Below are 21,362 nucleotides of genomic sequence, written 5' to 3' on the forward strand. Positions count from 1 at the left end.
ACGGCAGTTTGTAGCTATATTTTTTTCGCTTAAGAAATTAAGGGGGGTGGGGCGCACCGGGCGCAACTGCTGGCAATTACTGGCAGCAACATCAGGAGAATGACATAAAGATTATATGCGAGCGAGCTTGAAAATTTTGAAATTTTACAGTCCAAAAACTGCCGTTTGTAGCTATATCTTTTTCGCTTTGAAAAATAAGGGGGGGGGGGGCGCACCGGGCGCAACTGCTGGTAATTACTCGGCAGCAACATCAGGAGAATGGCATGACGATTAAATGCGAGCGAGCGAAGCGAGCGAGCTTGAAAATTTTGACATTTTACAGTCCCAAAACTGCTTTTTGTAGCTACATTTTTTCGCTTTGAAAATTAAGGGGGGGGGGGCACCGGGAGCAACTGTTGGCAATTACTCAGCAGCAACATCAGGAGAATAGCATAGCGATTAAATGCGAGCGAGCGAAGCAAGCGAGCTTGAAATTTTGACATTGTACAGTCCCAAAACGGCAGTTTGTAGCTATATTTTTTCGCTTAGGAAATTAAGGGGGGTGGGGGTGCACCGGGCGCAACTGCTGACAATTACTGGCAGCAACATCAGAAGAGTGACATAAGGATTAAATGCGAGCGAGCTTGAAAATTTTGACATTTCACAGTCCCAAAACTGCCGTTTGTAGCTATATCCTTTTCGCTTTGTAAAATAAGGGGGGGGGGCGCACCGGGGCGCAACTGCTGGTAATTACTCGGCAGCAACATCGGGAGAAAGGCATGCCGATTAAATGCGAGCGAGCGAGCGAAGCGAGCGAGCTTGAAAATTTTGACATTTTACAGTCCAAAAACTGCCGTTTGTAGCTTTACTTTTTTCGCTTAGGAAATGAAGGGGTTGGGGGCGCACCGGGCGCAACTGCTGGCAATTACTGGCAGCAACATCAGGAGAATAGCATAGCATGGCATGACGATTAAATGCGAGCGAGCGAAGCGAGCGAGCTTGAAAATTTTGACATTTTACAGTCCCAAAACTGCTTTTTGTAGCTACATTCTTTCGCTTTGAAAATTAAGGGGGGGGGGCACCGGGAGCAACTGCTGGCAATTACTCGGCAGCAACATCAGGGGAATAGCATAGCGATTAAATGCGAGCAAGCGAAGCAAGCGAGCTTGAAAATTTTGACACTGTACAGTCCCAAAACGGCAGTTTGTAGCTATATTTTTTTCGCTTAGGAAATTAAGGGGGGCGGGGTGCACCGGGCGCAACTGCTGACAATTACTGGCAGCAACATCAGAAGAATGACATAAGGATTAAATGCGAGCGAGCTTGAAAATTTTGACATTTCACAGTCCCAAGACTGCCGTTTGTAGCTATATCTTTTTCGCTTTGAAAAATAAGGGGGGGGGCACACCGGGCGCAACTGCTGGTAATTACTCGGCAGCAACATCGGGAGAATGCCATGACGATTTAAATGCGAGCGAGCGAAGCGAGCGAGCTTGAAAATTTTGACATTGTACAGTCCCAAAACGGCAGTTTGTAGCTATATTTTTCGCGTAGGAAATGAAGGGGGTGGGGCGCACCGGACGCAACTGCTGGCAATTACTGGCAGCAACATCAGGGGAATGACATATCGATTAAATGCGAGCAGGGAGGTGTTTCTCTTCCCACCTCCCTGATTCGAGCGAGCTTGAAAATTTTGACATCTTACAGTCCCCAAACTGCCGTTTGTAGCTATATTTTTTTCGCTTTGAAAAATAAGGGGGGCACACCGGGCGCAACTGCTGGCAATTACCCGGCAGCAACATCAGGAGAATGGCATGACGATTCAATGCGAGCGAGCGAAGCGAGCGAGCGTGAAATTTTGACATTTTACAGTCCAAAAACTGCCGTTTGTAGCTGTACTTTTTTCGCTTTGGGAATTAAGGGATGGGGGCGCACCGGGCGCAACTGCTGGTAATTACTGGCAGCAACAAATATCTCGTAAACACATTTATGATGTAATCTGGGGAAATTTCAATCCCAGAAGTGTATAACACTTTTCGTACTATTCTGGCAAACTGTTGATGAGATGTCTTGCCTTTTCTGTGGGATTGTTTAATTAGGGATTAAAGAATCCATTTTTCTGTTCGTGAGATGAATGTTGTATATCAGTAAAATTGGCTGCGAATAAACTTGTCTTATTAATCTATTGATTTATGTTTGTTAACAGGTGAACTTTCTAGTGCTTTTTGCACATCTCCCATGAAAACAACAAGAAATCTGGTTAATAGGTCTGAACCATTAATCTAAAGCAATGTTCATTAGACTAAAGGAGGTACTTGCATATGGCAAAATATGGGAATCGACACGCGTTCCTTTTGTTTTTTCTGGAGGCAAACGAATTATACTAACTGAGCAAAATCACTGCCAATATGGAGAGGGTAAATGTGTTGCAATTCCTACGACTGAAACTCGTACAAGGCTGTTCACGAACTCGTTTGTTATCTAAAATTTTAGATCTTTGCATTACAGTATATAGCCTATAAGCTAGCTAGGTGGGGATGCAGCTGGTCTGATGCGACGAGACTACGAACAGTGGATGCGCGCGAATACGCCGCCTATGATCCAGTTGTTTGTCGTTGTTTTTTTTTTTTTTTTAATCGGTGGCAGTCTTCTTACACGGAAAAAAAAAAACTGCGATCGTGGCGCCTAGCGGACGCGGTAGATACGTCCACTGTTTGTAGTCTCGCCCCATCAGGTGTATCGCTTGGCAAAGACAATTATCTCGCTGCATCATACGTTTCAGCAAATTACAAAGACAATAACTGCATTCTCCGCCTAGATTATAGGCTATGCAATAATCCATCATGCTGAAATCAACATCACCACATTTCTTTTTGTTTGTTTGTTTTTTTGTTCCTACATCTTTTTCTTGGGAGAATTTCAGGGGGGGATATTTGTACAGGCCATCCCCCCCTCCTTCAAAAGTGGAGGGGATATATCCCCCCCATCCCCCCCGGGATTTACGCCCATGCAGCCCAATGAAAGTCAACGTTATTTGATATTTCAGTGGAACAGTGACAGCGCTGCAATGTTTAAACAGAAAATCAAGGACTCGGCTGAGCTAATGTGTGAAAATGTGGAATGTTTAGATGGGAACGCAAATCAAGATAGTATTGATTTTTGTTACTCACAATTATGCGATATTTTCGTCAATGTTGCACAAGATGTTGGCATTTGTAAGTGGAGACAATCTCGTCATAGTGTAAACACAAATGAGACTGTCAATAAGGATAAAAACAACCATCAGCCTTAGTTTGATACAGAATGCAGAGCTGCCCGGCAGAAGTACTTGAATGTTAAAAATCGATTAAAGAGGAAGCTTAAATTCTTGGGCAGTTCAGGAGCTACTTGTCTATGGAATCATTTTAAATCTACAGGAAAGCTTTATAAGAATTTATTAAGACATAAAAGAAGGACATTTCATAGAGATTTAAATGAATCTCTCCGTTCATTACAGGCGTCCAGTCGGAAAGAATATTGGCAATTACTCAACAGTAATAATGAACGCAAGGTAAAGAAAATAGGAAATGTTTCATTAGGGGATTTTGTTAATCATTTTAGTCGTTTAGGTAATAGCCTAGATGACAAGCCTACAGGCCTGGAAGATAGTACTTCATGAATTTTTTTGAGGCAGATGATTCCTTGGATGCCCCAGTCACTTTGGAAGAAGTGGCACAAAAAAAAAAATCAAAATTCAAAAGCCTGTGGAAAAGATTGTGATTTTCACAATAAATGAATTCCTTAAGAATTGTCCCGTAGAGATGCTTCATGTGTTGGTAAAGTTCTTTAATGTGATACTGGACAGACTAGGACAATTGTATAGTTCCAACTGAATGGTGCATAGGGATTATTATTCCTATTTTTGAGAATAAAATCCTGATGATTATAGAGGAATAACTCTTCTCAGTTGTCTGGGAAAACTTTTTACTTCCATTTTGAATCATCGAATCTCAGAGTTTTTCGAAGCTGCTAATATGTTAGGTGAAGAACAGGCTGGCTTTCGTTCTAATTATTCTACAATTTATAATATTTTTGTTTTGACGACTATAATTGATGTTTATTTGCAAAATAAAAAACGCTTTATACTGTGCATTTATTGATTACAAGAAAGCATTTGATCTAATTCATAAATCATCTTTATGGTACAAAATGTTGAAGATGGGACTTAGGGGTAAACTGTTTACTATCATTAAGAACATTTATGAAAGTGCTAAGTCATGTGTGGCGGTCGGGGGGGGGGGGAGATGTCAGAGTTTTTTACTTGTAACACTGGTGTACGACAGGATGAAAGCCTTTCCCCACTTTTATTTGCCATTTATCTGAATGATTTTCAAGAATACATTAGAAAATCATACGGTGGACTGAAATATTTGGAAAGTGAGATTTCTGACCACCTGGGGGATTCTGATAATGTCAAAAAAGCTTTAAATCTTTCTTGTTTTCTTTATGCAGATGATACAATAATTTTAGCAGAAACTCGCGATCCGGAGGAGTTGCAAAAAGCTCTTGATGCCGTGGATATTTATTGTCAGACATGGTGCTTGACTGTTAATGCTAGCAAGACTAAAATAATTGTTATTTTCTCCCGTGGGAAGGTTAGAAGAATTCCTGAATTTATTAATGCTGGTGATCCACTTGAGGTTGTAGATGACTTTGTGTACCTTGTTAAATTTAATTATAATGGTAGTTTTAAAAAGGCAATTATTGAACAAGTCACACAAGCTAGAAAAGCACTTTATAGCATGCTGGTCAAGGCTAAAAAGTTACAGCTCTCTGTGGACACACAGTGCCATCTATTTGATCATCTCGTTTTACCTGTTTTACTCTATGGTTGTGAAGTCTGGGGTTATGAGTGCATAGTCCAAATTGAAGTTTTCCATAGGAAATTCTTAAGAAAAGGTTTGCTTGTGAACAAATGTACTCCTGATTGTATGGTTTATGGTGAAACTGGACGTGGAGAATTTTGAACCATATTAAATGTCGAATGATTTGATTCTGGTTGAGATTAGTAAAGGGAAAAGAAACCAAACACTCATGTACAATTTTCAAATTTCTTCTGCAGTTACAAGGAGACATATACTCCCCGTAAAAATAACAATGGTGATTATTTATCGCAAATATTTTTGATTATGCAGGGCTAGGGAATGTGTGATTAGCACAATGGGGTGGATTTAGTGCTGCATGGATTTCACACACTTCAAAAGTTAGACTTTTTGATATGTTTAGTCAAGAGTGGAGAGCAGCCTCATGGTCAAATAGAATTTGTACAAATTATAGAATGTTTACGGATAATTTGATGTTTGAGAAGTATTTACAGGTCTTGTGTAAGAAAGATTATTACATTAAGTAAATTCAGATGTCGACCTAATGGATTACCCGTTAATAAGGGCAGGTGGTGGTGATGGTGATCTCCTGCATTCATTGATCTCTGTTGTTTACTGAAAAAAAAAATACTGTATATCTTATTTTATGTTTCTGTGTATCTACATTGCTCAATGCAATCACCTATGTGTATCTATTTACTGTTATCGATTTATTTCACTGCACCTGTTATTCTTTGTTCTTTGTACTTTTTGAAGTTTGTATTCAAATTGCATCTGATTGAATGCAGAAATAAAAGCAAACAAACAAACAAATAAGGGCAGGTTTGATGCAAGCCTGTCAGATGAATTGCATTGTACTATATGTTCATCTGCAGATGTAGGGGATGAATTATATTTTTGTTTGTCCCTCTTTCCACAAACACGACAAAGAGAGACTATTGTATTTACCAGTTAAGTAGCTTGACGACCAGTAGACCAAGTGCATTACATAGGCTATGGCCAAACTATTCAATTCAGCTAATGCGTGCCATTTGAAAAAAAAAAAAAAAAAAAAACTAGCCAAATTTGTCAGAATCATGTTTCAGTTTTCGTCAAAGCCAAAGAAGAAAGACAGTAGTTTTGTAGAAAGTAAAGTAGATGTGAATGTGTGTACACGTAGTGGTAGAGTAGTTACACGTCCTTTACGCCTTGTTTTGTAAAACATGTTTATTTATATCTGTTATTTTCACATGTACATGTACATCATCACTTATGTTTTTGTATTCATATGTTGTAAATATGTTTATACTCTCAAACTCCGAGAGGCCGGGGTCGATAGAGTCGATAAAATCTTACAAGTCTTACAAAATCTTACCCTGTACCTGTAGCCCCCATCTCAACCATAACTATACCCATCCCTTCAGTAAACTATCAAATTCATACAGAAAATTCGTTTTGCCGAGGTTCGGTTCAATCTAAATATGTTTGTTTTTATTACGCCCTCCTACACCGTGCACATACCAGTGATGAGTACCCGACCGTGGTAGTGTACTGTGCGATTACCGAGTCGAATCCAAACTTTGGTCGAATCTCTTTTGCGCGCACGTGGTGGACTGCTACAACTGATACACACGTCGTACCAATACAAGGATCATTTGCGAGAATCGCCGCACCGAGACCCGCCGCGCCGAGGTTGAGACCAGAGTGGCGTGATTTGGTTACTTCAATGTTAGTATGTCAGTGTAGAATCTCCTCACACTTCATTCATTCGTCAAAACATGCAAGAGGTGGATCAATTGCCAATTACCCAATTACCCTTAGGCGGATTAAACTGACTTTGACAAGATGTTCGTGATACTTTGTCAGCTGAGTGTGTAAACAACTGAAACGATTTCGCTCTCAACAGTGATTTACATACGTGGGACTACACACAGTTACGCTTATAACGAGGACACCTTCATCACAGCAGTGATTAACATACGTGGGACTACACAACTACACAACGCAGAATACGAGGACTTAATAGTAATGCTGCAAATCTGAATTGCCCTGTTATTGTCGCCATTTCATGACCATCGGCATGGGGGATAAGAGCGTGAAGTGTGCCGATGCCGTCTCTGGTAATGGAGTGAAAAGAAAAATATCAGCGGTAGACGCAGCAGATGTAGACTCGATGAAACAGAAGTCACATTTGAAACGTGCCAAGAAGTTGCAGAACGAGGTTCCTAGTGCTGTAAGTCATTGAAGTTTACGTTAGCTAATACCATTAAATTTGAATAGGGCCTACGGCCTAGATCTATCTAGACCGAGTGTCATGATGAAATGAAACCAAGCAAGATATGCAGTAAACTGTCTATTAATGTTTGTCATTATCCACCCTTTGACCCAGCCAGCCAGGGCCACGTTTTATCAAAAGATAAGATCAATTTAAATTTCCTTTCCACACAGGCTACCATTGTCATTGACTAAATATGGCCTACACTTAAGTTACAGTTGAAATCAACTCTCCATTATAATCAGTTTTAACTCCTCATAAAACAGGGCCCAGAAATGTTTCAATATCAAGGTGTCACTTTTAAATCAAAAGCAAGTTCTCTTGACTTTCTTTACCTGTCCCTTATCCCTTTTATTTCTCCTTGTTTGTGTTTGATGTGCACAGATTGCCAAGACAGTCAATGGCAGTGAGGGAGAGACTCCAGCTCGGCCTGACAGAAAGAACTCTACGGAGGAAGCATCAATCATCAAGAAAAGGCAGAAGGCATTCCAAAAGATGCGGATGGTAGGCAATGATCCCACTTACTGACTTTAGATCAAATGCTTAGTAATTAGATTCAATATTGTTTGAGGTCAACTTGAGAGTTGAGTTTTTATAAATTTTATGTAAGAATTGTTAACCAAACAAATTTCTTGGATACCACTTCGAATGTGGCACAGTTTGGTTTTTTTTTTCTTTCTATTTGTTTAATACCCTTGTAGAAAAATATATCAGTTGGTTATATCTACAGGTAATATAGGTTAGCAGGAAAATATCAAAATTTAGAAAAAAACATCATAGGCATGAATTGTCTTACAAGAGAAAAAACTTTTTTTTCCTGATGTAGCCATTCTGCACAACTTTCCTTTTGAGAGTGACTGAATTTTTACTTTTCAGTGTGTTTAGAAATTAGTCAGTTGTGTAAAAAAAAGTGTTGTACTTTTATTCTTCAGCAACAGCCAAAGCTGTTTTTACTTCCCTGTGAGGGGGCGAAGAATGGTAACTCATCTTCAGCTGCAGAAGGTGTGAAACAAAGCAAAGTTAATCTGACAAAGAGAAGAGAACCAATCTCCCTGACTGAGGTCATGTATTTACTGCAGTATGGTCTCCTTGGGAACAGCGCCAGCTTCCAACCAAGGTATGTAGAGAGGAACCGGGAGCCAAGCCTGATTGGAATCACTGTGAATAGCTACCATGTGGACATAATTACTCGGGGGTGGGGGATTAGTTTCCTGATCAGTCAAGAATTGTGCTACCATTTATCTTACATTAGAGCACTTTTTAGTTGTTTTGTTGTTTTTGTATTTGTAAATATCCAAGTGTACACAGGTGACGTTATTTATTTTCTTTCATCATCCGAATATGACAAGATTTTTCCAGCACATGCTGTAAAAGTGGATATTTTTGCTTGAGTAATATTTTTGCATTTAGCCAAGAAAGATGAATTTTGCATGGTTTTAATTCCACGGAATCAGGACATCACTGGAAAACATGACGAAGTGTTCATTTCATCGATGCTTTGATAATTATCTTTGCTTTTATAGGTGTCTGTTTGGATGATAGTTAATGAATATGTTCATCGCAGACTGACGTCATGCCCAAATCTGTCAGTCCTGTATTAACCAGAACTTAAACTATCTACCTGCCTTGCAAATGATGCTAATGGATTATTGATGAAAAGGGTGAAATAATTTGATTTTGAAATAAGCCAGTCATGAAGATCCACATGGTCATTATTGCTGTGGCAAACACTTTTAGAAGTAACTGCAATCTCCCATAAAGCTATTGTCTTTGTTTTGTTTTGTTTTGGGTGTTTGTTTGTTTTTTGTGGATTTTTTTTTTTCTCTGGACATGTGAAAAAATGATAATTGGCTAGTTGGTAAATGTGTTATGAATACATGACCATTGTAGCTAGTGTGGATTTGAGTGTGAATTTGTATTTGTCATTCTTGCAATGGTAATTTCCCCTGATTTAACATGACATGCTGCCCTTTGATTGACCACCTGCCGTAAGTTAACAATACAAGTTAGAATTTTTTTTTTTTTTAATGTAAGCGTTGTCGTACTGCAAATGTGGTAAATTACTTTTAAGAGTTTCTGTATTCATTTGTTTTGATATGGAGCAAATCTCAAAACTAGGACTTTGGTTGCCCTTCACTGCGATATCAGCTTTATGATTTGTTCCCATATCCCTGCTTCTCTCTCTCTCTCTCTCTCTCTCTTACAGCTGGTGTAAGTTGCTGCGAGTTGCTAAAGTTGCCAAAGTGGTGTTGATTATCCTGAATGGTGTTACCAGCAGAGTGTACAGAAGAAAGCGACATTGCTTTCCAAACATCGCATCCAAGTCTCTTGTAAGATAAACACTCGTTACATTTATTGTATAATGTGCCGGTAATGTCCTCTATGAAGCATGAATAATATGATGTAATGATGGCAGTTATGACAACATGCTAGTTATGATGATGATGCAATTCCTTGTAAACTTAACTACTCATTGCATTAAAAACATGAAAATCGTGCACCAAAGTTAGTGAAATGGTTATTGATCTGATCTAGTCAATCATTGTTTTGGGGATTCATACTTTTGCTTAGTCTCTTTTTGAATACAAACAATTTGTTTGTTGTTTGTTTGTTTTCCAAAAAAAGAATAGCCAGTTCATTTGCTAGAAATCTTACAGTATAATGGAGGGCATTAATGGCTCATCTGTGACTTAATGTTGTAGCCTAGACTTTATTGTAATCCTTTCAATGGCAAATCAAACTTTGTTCTTCATCAAGAGAGATATAGAGTTTTAACTGATGCAGATTATTAAACTGACAATGACTGTAAGGCATTGTGCCTTGGGGATACTTTGATATGATATGTAGCAAATGGCACAGAAGAAGAGATCATTTTCATTAATGTAAAGTGGTTGATACATTTGTAAGATCAGTTAATGCCTAGGGCCTGTGGGTCTTGGAAGAAATACATATACATTTGTAAAGTTGTCAGGTCAATTGCAGCTGCCATGACAACAGCAAGCACAAGCCAGACAATTGTGAGGATTTGAGTCATTGCTTTTCTCACTGCTACTGTGGTCATAGATAATCCTTGAACAAACTCAAGTTGATGTTTCCTCTGCTGTGTATTTTGAGGTTTTCATAGATTACTTTTTTAAATCGATTTCCCTGACGTTAACATTTCAGAAGAACTGCCAAAATGATAGTCGATCGTCAGCAACCCTTTCTGCATTATCTTTCTCTTGACTGCAAAAGGATTTCTTGAATTTCATTTTCGACATCAAGAGAGACTCCAAGCATCTCCTAAAATGGAGATTCTCTTGTCTGGATCCTTTAGCAAACTGGAGACTCTGATCTTGCAAACATGGGCACAACATCATGTGGGTGTAGTGCACATCACAAGTGCAAAGCATTGCTGGGATCCAGGGAGCTGTAGGGTTATAGATACTTACTGGTGCTCCTCAGCCTTTCAAACATGAAGAAACTAAATGAAGTCTGATCAAATGACAAACAGGAGAAAATACATGATTGCTTTAAGTGGGAGACACTTAGCTGAAACAGGAAAAATTCAAATTCAAAAGGAGAGCAGAAGATTTGGAAAAATGACCTCAAAAGCAGCAGAGTTGGAGTCTCTTGTATCAAATACATATCACTTTTTGGAAGACAAAACCTCCCGTCTCAAAAACATGAATGATTAGGAGAGTGAAAATACATGGCAGCTAAAGCGCTACAATAAATGGGATTGCCTTTTTTGACAAACCTTAGTGGCTTTATTTTAGGGGTAAGACAACTAGGATTTGGTCAGGATATCACTAAAGTGATTATCTCAAAATCAAAACAAACAAGTGATTTTCCTTAGAAATTTGAGATTCAAGGTCTTGTCACCTCATCGATGATATGTTTTTGTTTTGTTTTTGTTTTTTTTTTGGGGGGGGGGTTTCTGCACAAACACTGATGCAATGGATTATTGCCTTTCTTCTCTTCTTGTTGTTTGCAGTCTGTCAAACTCATTCCGGCCTATAGTTACTTTGCAATGCTTCAGGACATGCTCTCCTGCCACAAAAGCATCACCAAGATGAAACTGCAGGACATCAGACGTGTGATGGGTGAGTAGAGCGTCAAAATATCTTTAAATCCCATGGCCTGGTTGATATATAGGCTACCTAGTTGGCATGGCAAGCCAACAAATAAGTACATTGTAGTTATTTTAGAAGGAATGCACCCATCGTTGCAAGCTTTTCATACTTTCTGTCAAATGTTTCATGTAAATCTTGATTTTTTTTTAAAGAATGTTTTATACGTAAAAGTCGTAAGACTTTATATGTGTTACTTGGTGTCCCGAACAATTCCACACTGCAATGTCATAATCATCACTGACAATAGCCACAGTAACTTACTGTGATGAGGCATGGCATATTTACCACTGTGCTTTGGATTCTGTGTCCTGTCATTGACTAGCTGAAAAGAAGAAACGGAAAGCTGCCTCGAGTCTGCCGGTGAATGGAGAGCTGGCAGAAGGAGGAGCCAAAGGGGAGAGTGAGGATGGAGACCCTCCTCCTGGTAGGACCCATTACCTGCTGGGGTCAGATGAGATGGAGAAGAGAGGATTCCCGAAGCCAGACTCTGAAGGTTTCGTCCACACCGACCATGATGATCATGTGACTGACAGCAGCCCCATCTTTGGCATTGATTGTGAAATGGTAAAGTTTAACATGCCATGAACACAATTCATGTTCTCTCATCTTGCCTTCAAAGTATGAAATTTAGGTGCTGTTGGATGCTACGTAGAACTGCTTGCAAAACCATGTCTGTAGTTTGCACTGGGGCTTGTGAAATAGTTACAGAATCAAGTGAAACCTTCCCAGAATCTGGTAAATAATGGTAGGTATAGTAAAGGTAGTATTGTAGGGCGATACAATGATACTGTGCACATGCCACTTATGAACAGGACTTGCCATTCTCAATTTTCCAGCATTTTAGTTTCATGAAAAATTCAAGGAAACTAGATATAATAGAAAATGTATATACCATCTTTCACTATCATTGTCTCTCAGATTTTATTATAGGACATGTGAGATAATAATAGAATTCCATTATGAAGGAAATATTGTAAGATTACAGCATTGCATGTACTTTGCAGCTGAAATTAAGGACACATATTTCCAAGTAAAACAATGTATAGTACTAGGTGTTTCAAAAAACATTTCCCACTTTTGATTCTTAATTTAAGTATAATTCAAAAACTATATATCAGATAACACTGTCATTGATATGAGTGATAGCTGAATAGTGTACAATTTCATTGGAGGTGGTTTAAATATGAAAGCATGAATCATTTTCATGAATTCCATGATTAATTTCACAGTTAGAGTTTCACAGCTCTATTTTCAACCCTCTGTACAAAACTTTCACTTTGCACAGGGGTCAATGGGTGTGTATGGGAGTTTGTGGTTAACACCCTGACAATGGTCCTGGCCAGGGTTTGAATGCTGCCTCTGGCAGTATCTGTGTAAAGTCAAACGCCTGCCAATACTGTCGTTGAGTCGCGACAGTGCTCTCCCTACTTCTGAAAAACGAAATTGCAATGAATACCTTCTGTTCTGTGGTAAACATGGTGACAGGAAGCAAAGAAAATCAATTAGAGTATACACTTGTGTATATAGAGCCTTAAATAAATCTACTGTGAAACAAATAGCCCCAATGAAAAATGCTGCTGAACTCTTTGCCAAAAGTGATCTCTTTTTATCGAAAAAGCGACAAATTTGTCGGACTATTATTAGACAGTTGTATTAAAATGAAGAACTTTAGATCATTTTATGCTTATCTATATCCCAAATTTAGTGATATGTGAAGCAAAATTTGAAAATGATTGCCAGCTGGAATGAAATGTGGTGTTTGCAAGCACATGGAAACATGTGCTTACTTTTTCCATGTGCATGCATTTTACCCTTTATCGTTAATGAATTCAGACTAGCAGTGCCCAGGGCAATCCACTTAAATTATTGATTTAGCATTCATGTGCCTCGGAGCGCGAGACTGACGCCTAGTCAACAGGTGGTTCAGGCATGTCCATTGTTCAGGGCCATTATCAGCGCACACTCACATACACATTGGTTCCTGTGCAAAGTTCAATTTTTGTACAGAGGGTTAAAATTTGACCAAAATCTGAAACCTTACTTCAAAATCAATCTTAGATTTAATGAAACTGATTTATGCTTTCACATTCAAATCACCTCCAACAAGATTGTACACTATTCAGCTATTACTCATATCAATGACAGTTTTATCGGATGAAAAGTTTTTGAACTATTGAAGATCAAAAGTGGGAAATGTTTTGTGAAACGCCTAGTACCAGTAAAAAAAAAAAAATGCCACCATTTTAAAATCCCACATAGGTGATCACATCAGCTGGGTCAGAACTAGCCAGAGTGACCGTTGTGGACGAAGAGGGAAATGTGAAATACAACTCATATGCCAAGCCTCATAATCCAGTCAGGGACTATGTCACAAGGTAAGTCACGCTAGGTATACCATTGTTTGCTTTAGTTTTCTTTCTAACAAGATGGCTGGATAGCCCATATTCAGCTGTACTAGCTGGTCTTCCATGGGGTCCAATTATGTGTGCTTGGGGTGGACCACTTCACTCGGTTGTAATATCCCCTGGTTTTTGTGATGAATGATCTTTTACGTGTTTGGGTTGTGGCTTTCTCACACACAGGACCTCCATTTTATGTCCTAGCTGGGTGTCCTAGCTGAGTGTTTTTCCTCATGGGGGGGGGGGGGGGGGGGGGGGGGGGGGGTGGAGGTTGGTGATGACACAAAATATTGCTCAATTTAAGACTCACTTGGACACCCACACCTAAACCACACACCTTGAGAGGCAGATCTGCTGTCAACTATGAGTAGAGTACAAAATGCAATGTGCCAATCATAATAAGACATTTTTTCTCCTTTTATTGTTCTTTTTCCTTTGTGATTGTAATTTTGGTTTTGCATTGTCCTAATGTTATTTTGTTTTTTTAGTCCTTTTGTGCGCTTAGAAACACCAGTATAAAGCGCCTTATAAATGCAATTATTGTTATTATTATTATTATTATTATTATTATTATTATTATTATTATTATTATTATTATTATTATTATTATTATTAAATGAAAAATGAAATGTGTGTGCATTACTTTTGTGTTGCAATGTGCAGGTATAGTGGCATTACCAAAACCCTCCTAGACCCAGTGGAGACTCGTCTCAAAGATGTGCAGCAGAATCTCCTCCAGCTGCTACCACCAGATGCCATCCTGGTCGGTCAGGGGCTGGAAAATGACCTTATGGCTTTGAAGGTGAGCGATGACCTAACAAAGATGGCCAGTCTGTCCCCAGGGGCTCTCTCAGGTGACCCCAAGTGACCATATATGTCAGGAATTGAGAGGTCATCTTAGTGCTGTGGCCATGCTTCAGGAACAGCTTTTATTCAGAACATTGATAGAAATGGATCTAGCACAATTGCATTTTCATGTGTCAGAACATGGCATGAATTTATGTGACCTTAATAACTCTTCTTCATTGTTCATACCAAGCTTTGCTTTCTAACTCTTTTATCTTATTTATTGTACACCAGCGTTTTTGCTGCAACTTTATATCAAGATTTTGCTTTTGTTTTACTTCCTTCATTCAGAGTCAAACAATAGCTTTACAGGTGATTGCTTTACGAGAAGTTAAATTATGTATTTGGTAGCTTCTTGTGTGTGTTTAGGAATCTCAATCAATGGTGAACCATTAACTATGAATAGATTCCATATTTTCAGAAAGCAAAAGTTATTATGATTATATGTTCTTTCACTATTTATGAAGGATGTTGCGTAATTCAGCATCACATGAGAAGTTTTGTATGTGAAGCAATTCTTGACTTACAAATTTCTGTTTTAAAAAATGATATACTATTCATAATACCAGGTAATAAAGTAAAATAATGATAAAGTAAATAGATGTTAAAAAGTAACTAGTCCCCAAACCCATATTCCTGTTGTTGTGCTGCATAGCAGTAAGCAAAGTTTTGCAGTTTTCTCTTCATTTTGCTAGTCAGCACTGATGAGAGTATCATGGTTGTGCTTGAAGCAATTGATAGGTATGAAATTTAGCCACATTTTCCCCAGATATTATTATGTGACCTGAATGGCACCTGTACTCTCACCAGAGGATGTTCTGTTTCCTTTCTTCTCTAGATTTACCATCCTCACTGTGTGGATACTAGTGATATGTTCACTGCTTCCAGCAGGAAGGTCAAACTCAAGTATCTGGTCAAGGAGTATTTAGGGTATGTATTGGTCACCTTGAGATAACTTGAGTCATCCTAGTTTTGTTTTGTTTTTTGTTTTTGTAGTTGTCTTTTCCAGGACAGGTGTATTTGAATGAGCAAAAAAAAAAAAAGAAAAGAAATGTGTGTCCTGTTATCACTGTTGCTTGTACGGGATTGAGCAACACAAAATAAGAGTATTGTAAAACGAGGAATGTTCCTGTGCATTTTGATTTCGCGAATTTCACGAGCGCCAGCATTTGCGAAATTAAAATGCGCGCGAAAGTTCTTTTCTACACAATATGCATTGGATGCCGGTGGCAATTTCGCGAAAATTTCTTGCTGCGAGAAAGGCCATCAGCTCCAATTTGCAAAATTTTCTATTATATCATGTTTTACAGTTTTGCTAGGATTTTTCCCACACTCAATAACTCGAGACTCTCAAACATTTTCTAGCTGAAAACACAATGCAGTGTCAAGGAGCATTACATACTAACTAACAGTTAATTTGACATGTTTACACAAATTTGCCTATACTGTACTTTCATCAAAGTCCTTGTAACCTGTTGCTTCGCAGATGTAAAGTAGCATGGCTGACTTACTTTGTAAATGAGACACTTAAATCACGTTGATGAGCATTTTTGTGGTCGTGTGTTTTGTTTTAATGAAAGAGAAAATAATTATCTGTAGTGCTACACCAGGCAATGAATGTGGGATTTTCTCAGATAGGACCACTGAGTCGTGTCGAAGATAGGTGATTTGATGACTTTTACATTTGATTTGCACAAAGAGTTTGTGTACAATGACATAGGAGGAAATATCAGGACCTCTCAATCAATGCGTGTGTGATATTTGGCTCGGTCAATGTGTGTGATGTTTGACTGTATAGACTGTAACCATTGGCTACCATCTCTTGGGATGTGCTTTGTTTTAGTCGTGACATCCAGTGCAGTACATCAGGCCATGACTCGGTGGAGGATGCTCTGGCAGCCATTGATCTCTTTAAGCTCAAGCTGTCCATGGGAGACAAGCTGAGGAACTTCTACCGAGAGGTCAGCACAGGACCGGTCTTTCAGCAGAGGGAGAGGTGAGGACATGATAGATTGGTTGCCTTGGCAACATCTGCCATGATGATTTTTCGACAACAGTTACAAGAGCCAGGCATACTTGTTTAGAGAATGGTTATAAAATGTGGCTTGTGGTAGTTGAATGATTGTTGATTTTGTAGTCATAGATGATTGGTGAAGTTTAACTTTGTGTGATGTTATTTTGTAGATGCTATTATCCCAGCCAATGTCTGCAGTAATTGTTCGATAATATTTTCTTCTTTTTTTATGATGATATTTCGTGATTTTTAGCATTGACACTTTTTCTCAAGTTCCCATGTGAGTAAATCCCAATTCTCATTTTGGATTAGATGTGCTTGATGTGTTCTTGTAACATGTCTTTCCCACAGATATAGAATTTCATCCTCAACCCTTTATTACCTACCGGAAAGAGGTATCAAGTTCTAAATTGGTGTCAAAATTCTGCAGTGTGTTTAAATGTTGGTTTAAACAATGAATGAAATTCCTCATGCTCATTTATATTGATGCCGCCATCTGATGGATTATCTTTATCCTATCAAAACAGCAGCTGATTTTCAATATCAAGTAATCTTTCCATAGATGCTGCTCTATTCTCTACCATCCATGGAAAAGCTATCCTTGGAAAATACATACAGCTTTCATGTATATGTTTGCATTTAGCGAGAGAATGTGCAATATTTCCAGAATTAATTTCTTCCTGAGTGTGTAGTTACACAAAGTAAAATTTGAAGATGAAAAGTGTTTTTGTGATGATAAAAGTGATGTATATGCCGTTCTATTCTCAGCATCTTTGAGACAGCAAAGGAGCAGCAGAAGAAGACAAGTGCCCTGGACAATAGTTTCACCCTCAAGAAGTTCAAAAAGGAGCCTGTAAATTGCATTGTGTGCTCCAATGACAAAGAGGTGAGACTATGCCTTACTCTATAGATCCATTCAGTTAAAAAACACTGATGCTGGCCATAACTGGGGGCTCCCAATATATGAAGAAAAGATCATTCAATGGGTTATGCAATGAGTCAGGTGCATTACTATGTCAGTGCATAAATGAACTATTCTTAAGCACACTGAAGCCTCCCCCCATTATGGAAACTATTCTCCACACTGAATTCATGAAGTACATTCTCCTCCTCCTCCTTCTTCTTCTTCTTCTTCTTCTTCTTGTACTGAGTGCTGTTAGGTTTCATTTGATGCCATGCTTTGAATTGTAAATTAATTTCCATTCTTCTATGACTTTACTCCACTAGATGGTAAGGAAGGCTCATTCTGCGATTGCGAAGTCAGACTTTGTTCACCTGCAGCTTCATGGTTACAACAATCTCATACAGGGAAGTACAGTGAGAGATGAAGATATAGAGGTGAGTTGTGATTAATGTACATCAATCTAATACAGAGAAGTACAGCATACAAATAGTGAATGATCAGGAGTGCGATGGTACACTTGTACAAGATTTTGCATGAAGTGAAAGATAGAGGCGCTCTATTCAATGAGATGAAGCCAAGTTGAATAGTGCGCCTCATCTTTCACCGAGTGTGAAATCTTGTTACATTGCACAAGTAAAGAACATACACTATTTGTTTTATAGAATACCTTAAACGTCAACAGATGTGGTCCACGCAGATTTTTTAATTTAGCACAGAAATGGCAACCATTTTCTGTAAGAGACGAATGAGTAGCCACACAGTCACAGTCACCTTGTACGTATGTACGCAAAACCGATTAGTGACAAAAAAAAAAAAAAAAATTAGTGACAAAAGTACACGCTTGTAAGCGCACTTGTAATTGTTGAGTGCGCACGGCAAATTTTTGTCTATTGTGACATCAGAGTCATGCAATGGAACAAAAAAGTTAATTGTGAGTTTAACACGGGAGTCAATGGAAATGGATGACATCAGCCATGTGCTATCCATTTTTTGCTCAAACAAAATTGCATGGCTGACAGCCACAGCATGCAATGGACTTTTAACTAAATGTCACATGATGGGCAATCGACCAATCGGATAGCTACATTCTTTTTAGGTGTTGTATAATGAGAGATGAAGACATTAAGGTGAGTTGGGATTTGATGCTCATTGCCACCTGTTCCACGTTTTGTCACCTTTTGTTAATTGCTCTTTGGGAACTCTGTGATTTAAATGACTGACTGTTAGCAGCCCTGAAATGTACACATTGTACATTGTATGACAGAAAATGTGAACAAATCCTCAATAAGTTTCCCATCCTTACTTCCACAGTCCACCCTGTCGTTAATGGACGACCGTGTCGGTGCTATCGTCGAGTCCCTGCCTCCGAACACTCTGCACGTTGTTGTCATGCCAGGCTACGTGGAGAGGCGAGACAAGGAGGGATCCACGCGAGGCGACTACAGGACTAGGAACGGACGCTGCGTGGTGGGACTGAAGTTAGACAAGATAGTCTTGTCAAAGAGCAGATAACACCAACTTAGTCTTGTCAAAGAGCAGATAACACCAACTTGAACTGTTCTATATCTAACTTTGTTTAGCTTGTGGGTCAAGGATCAATGTAGCCACCAAGTTTAATGCAGCAGTGGTCACCATTTGACTAATTTTGCAGACAGCCTTAACAATGTTTAAGTCATTTTGGTGTCAGTAATGTGGGTAGAGGTGTATGCATTCTACAAGGGTATTGAAGTTCAGCGATGTTCAGACTTAAACCACAAAAGTTGTTGTTGCTACCTGGCAAAGGGTCAGGGAGAATGCTCTTCATTCATAATTAGAAGGAATTGATCAGAACCATTTAAGCAGTAATTTTTCAAAGCCTCATCATGAAAGACCATCCAGAAAACAGAGGAAAAAACTTGATTATTTAAAATGCATTTTTAAATCATTTTACTTTTCCCAGCAAACTTTAATATGTTCACGCCATTACTTTTTAACATACATGTTTTTCAGCAATCTTCCATGAATTGATAGTTTTACATTTGCCAACCCTATTAATCCAGAATCTTTTTTTTTTTTTAATACATATGTTGAAAGTAAATTTGCCTAATTTTCCGTGAAATGATATTGTTGTTACCAAAAATGGCTTGTGGCTTGAAGGGTAGCAAAACAAAACCTTGGCATGACTCCAGTCACAAATGCAAAGTGATTTGTTCATGGATCAGTACATTGTAGTGCTATTACCAGTACTCTGATCACCAATACATGTGATCACATTTCAAGAAAATTTCTAACATTTCTCCACTGATTAACTATGAGATAAGAAATGAAAGATCCTTCATTTCCTCGATGAAATATGTTAGAAATTTGGGCATTTAAATGACGCTTTCCCATCCAAGCAAGATATTGTTTTACACTTTAATACTTGATTACTGGAAGTATTGGAGACGGAACAGTGTACTGCACACTACCAGTTGAGTTTTAACGTGTATTAAAGACTGTTTTTTTTTTTTTAAGAAGTGCCTTTTCCCAATAGCCTACTTTTATCTCTTGTCTCTGCGATGTAAACAAGAGTCTAATAGATCATTAATTGTTAATACAGTATGTATGTCATATCACAGAGGCATACTGTATATCCCAGACAAAAGTACAACGGGACACCAATAACTGTAAAAATAGTGAATCAATCCACATATACTTTCAGGGTGTGAAACTATAACTTATTACCCACATTTTACAGAAAACCCTATTTGATTTGCTTCAATGGGCAAAGAGAAATAAGGATTTTTGTAGAGCATGTCAGGAATCCCTTCCCTTCAAATTCTGTCCATTGTGTTCACACATTAATTTGCAGTTCAAAGAGCATCCAAGTGCTAAATTTGGAAGAATCAGACCCATGACTTGCTTTACAACAATCAGCATTTCTCTGTAACCACTTAACGAAATTAAATGGGGGTTTTCTACAAAATAGAGCTAGGATGTTATATTGTAAGACCCTGAAACGGCATGCAGATAGTTTAATCATATTGGAAGTTACCAATGTGAAAATCTGGTTGTAATTTTTTTTTTTGGACATACTGTACACTCTTACAACAGACACAGAAACGAACACTGAAACACACAGGCTGGCACACACACACACACACACACACACAATAAAGTTATGAGTTGTTGGTGTGAATGCTTTTTCCTGCAGATGCAAGGTACTTCCATGTTTGTGTTTGCACAAATTTGCCATCTTGATAAATGGGATGATACAAGCAAGCAATGTCCTAGTTTACTGTCAAAGCCAAAATTTTTGTGTGAGTGATTTTTTTTGTTCTTGGCTGGATATGATGAATTCTGCATGTCTTTAATTCTGCGGAATCATAATATGAAATAAGCGTAACAGATATAACGTGCAAAGAAAGGCATACTCTTACAGTCGTGCTAGTTTCTTGTCATGCGAAATGTGCACTTATGGCATCCCTCTTAAAGTTTTGATATTCATGGCATTGTTGTGAAACAAAGCAGTGAAGAAACTTGGTTAGGAGAAAGGTGAATGAATCTGTCATGGTTTGTTCAGACTTGGTATTCATGTCATGTCATGATTTGTCAGTATCAGGATGATATAATAATGAGAACAATGCCCAACCAGTACCATCTGAATTATACTGAAAATTGAATGTTACATATTGTGCAAGGCAATGCTGATAAGGAGCAGCAGAATTCATCTTGTACAGATGAGTGTACTTCTGAATGTTTTGTCTTCATTTGTGTGGGTCTATCTCTATGACTGGATATACTGTACTTGTGTGTGTGTGTTTGTGTGTGTGTGTGTGTGTGTGTTGTGTAGACCCTCCTTGACATGCAGGATAACTACAGTGTATTAAATCTATTTCACAGTAGGGTCGTTCAAGCTATCAGTGAAATGCTGTAGTATTTTGCAATCTTGCATGGTATTTGTAATGTGAGCCCAAATACCTCATGAAGAATCTCGCTAAATACTAGTACCTCTTAAAATACCACTCTCC

The 21,362-nt window shown here is 38.5% G+C and overlaps 1 protein-coding gene across 1 annotated transcript; it reads left to right on the top strand.

The window, feature by feature from the left end:
* The first annotated feature begins 8,032 nt into the window (after window positions 1–8,032).
* LOC140231505 (RNA exonuclease 5-like) lies at window positions 8,033–21,080 on the top strand. Its single transcript, XM_072311640.1, has 11 exons — window positions 8,033–8,212; window positions 9,302–9,425; window positions 11,072–11,180; window positions 11,533–11,774; window positions 13,470–13,585; window positions 14,273–14,411; window positions 15,294–15,385; window positions 16,299–16,451; window positions 17,238–17,355; window positions 17,697–17,807; window positions 18,685–21,080. Exons 1-11 carry the CDS (start codon window positions 8,160–8,162, stop codon window positions 18,883–18,885), a joined length of 1,458 nt encoding a protein of 485 aa, XP_072167741.1. The 5' UTR covers window positions 8,033–8,159; the 3' UTR covers window positions 18,886–21,080.
* Window positions 21,081–21,362: the final 282 nt, after the last annotated feature.

This window comes from Diadema setosum, chromosome 8 (assembly GCF_964275005.1).
Source record: "Diadema setosum chromosome 8, eeDiaSeto1, whole genome shotgun sequence".
In the NCBI taxonomy this organism is placed as follows: domain Eukaryota; kingdom Metazoa; phylum Echinodermata; class Echinoidea; order Diadematoida; family Diadematidae; genus Diadema; species Diadema setosum.

Coding starts and splice junctions, on each gene's coding strand:
- LOC140231505 (XM_072311640.1), top strand. CDS start 8,160: ATGTATTTACTGCAGTATGGTCTCCTTGGGAACAGCGCCAGCTTCCAA. Junction 15,386..16,298: donor CTGGTCAAGGAGTATTTAGG/GTATGTATTGGT, acceptor GCTTTGTTTTAG/TCGTGACATCCAGTGCAGTA. Junction 17,356..17,696: donor TGTGCTCCAATGACAAAGAG/GTGAGACTATGC, acceptor TTACTCCACTAG/ATGGTAAGGAAGGCTCATTC.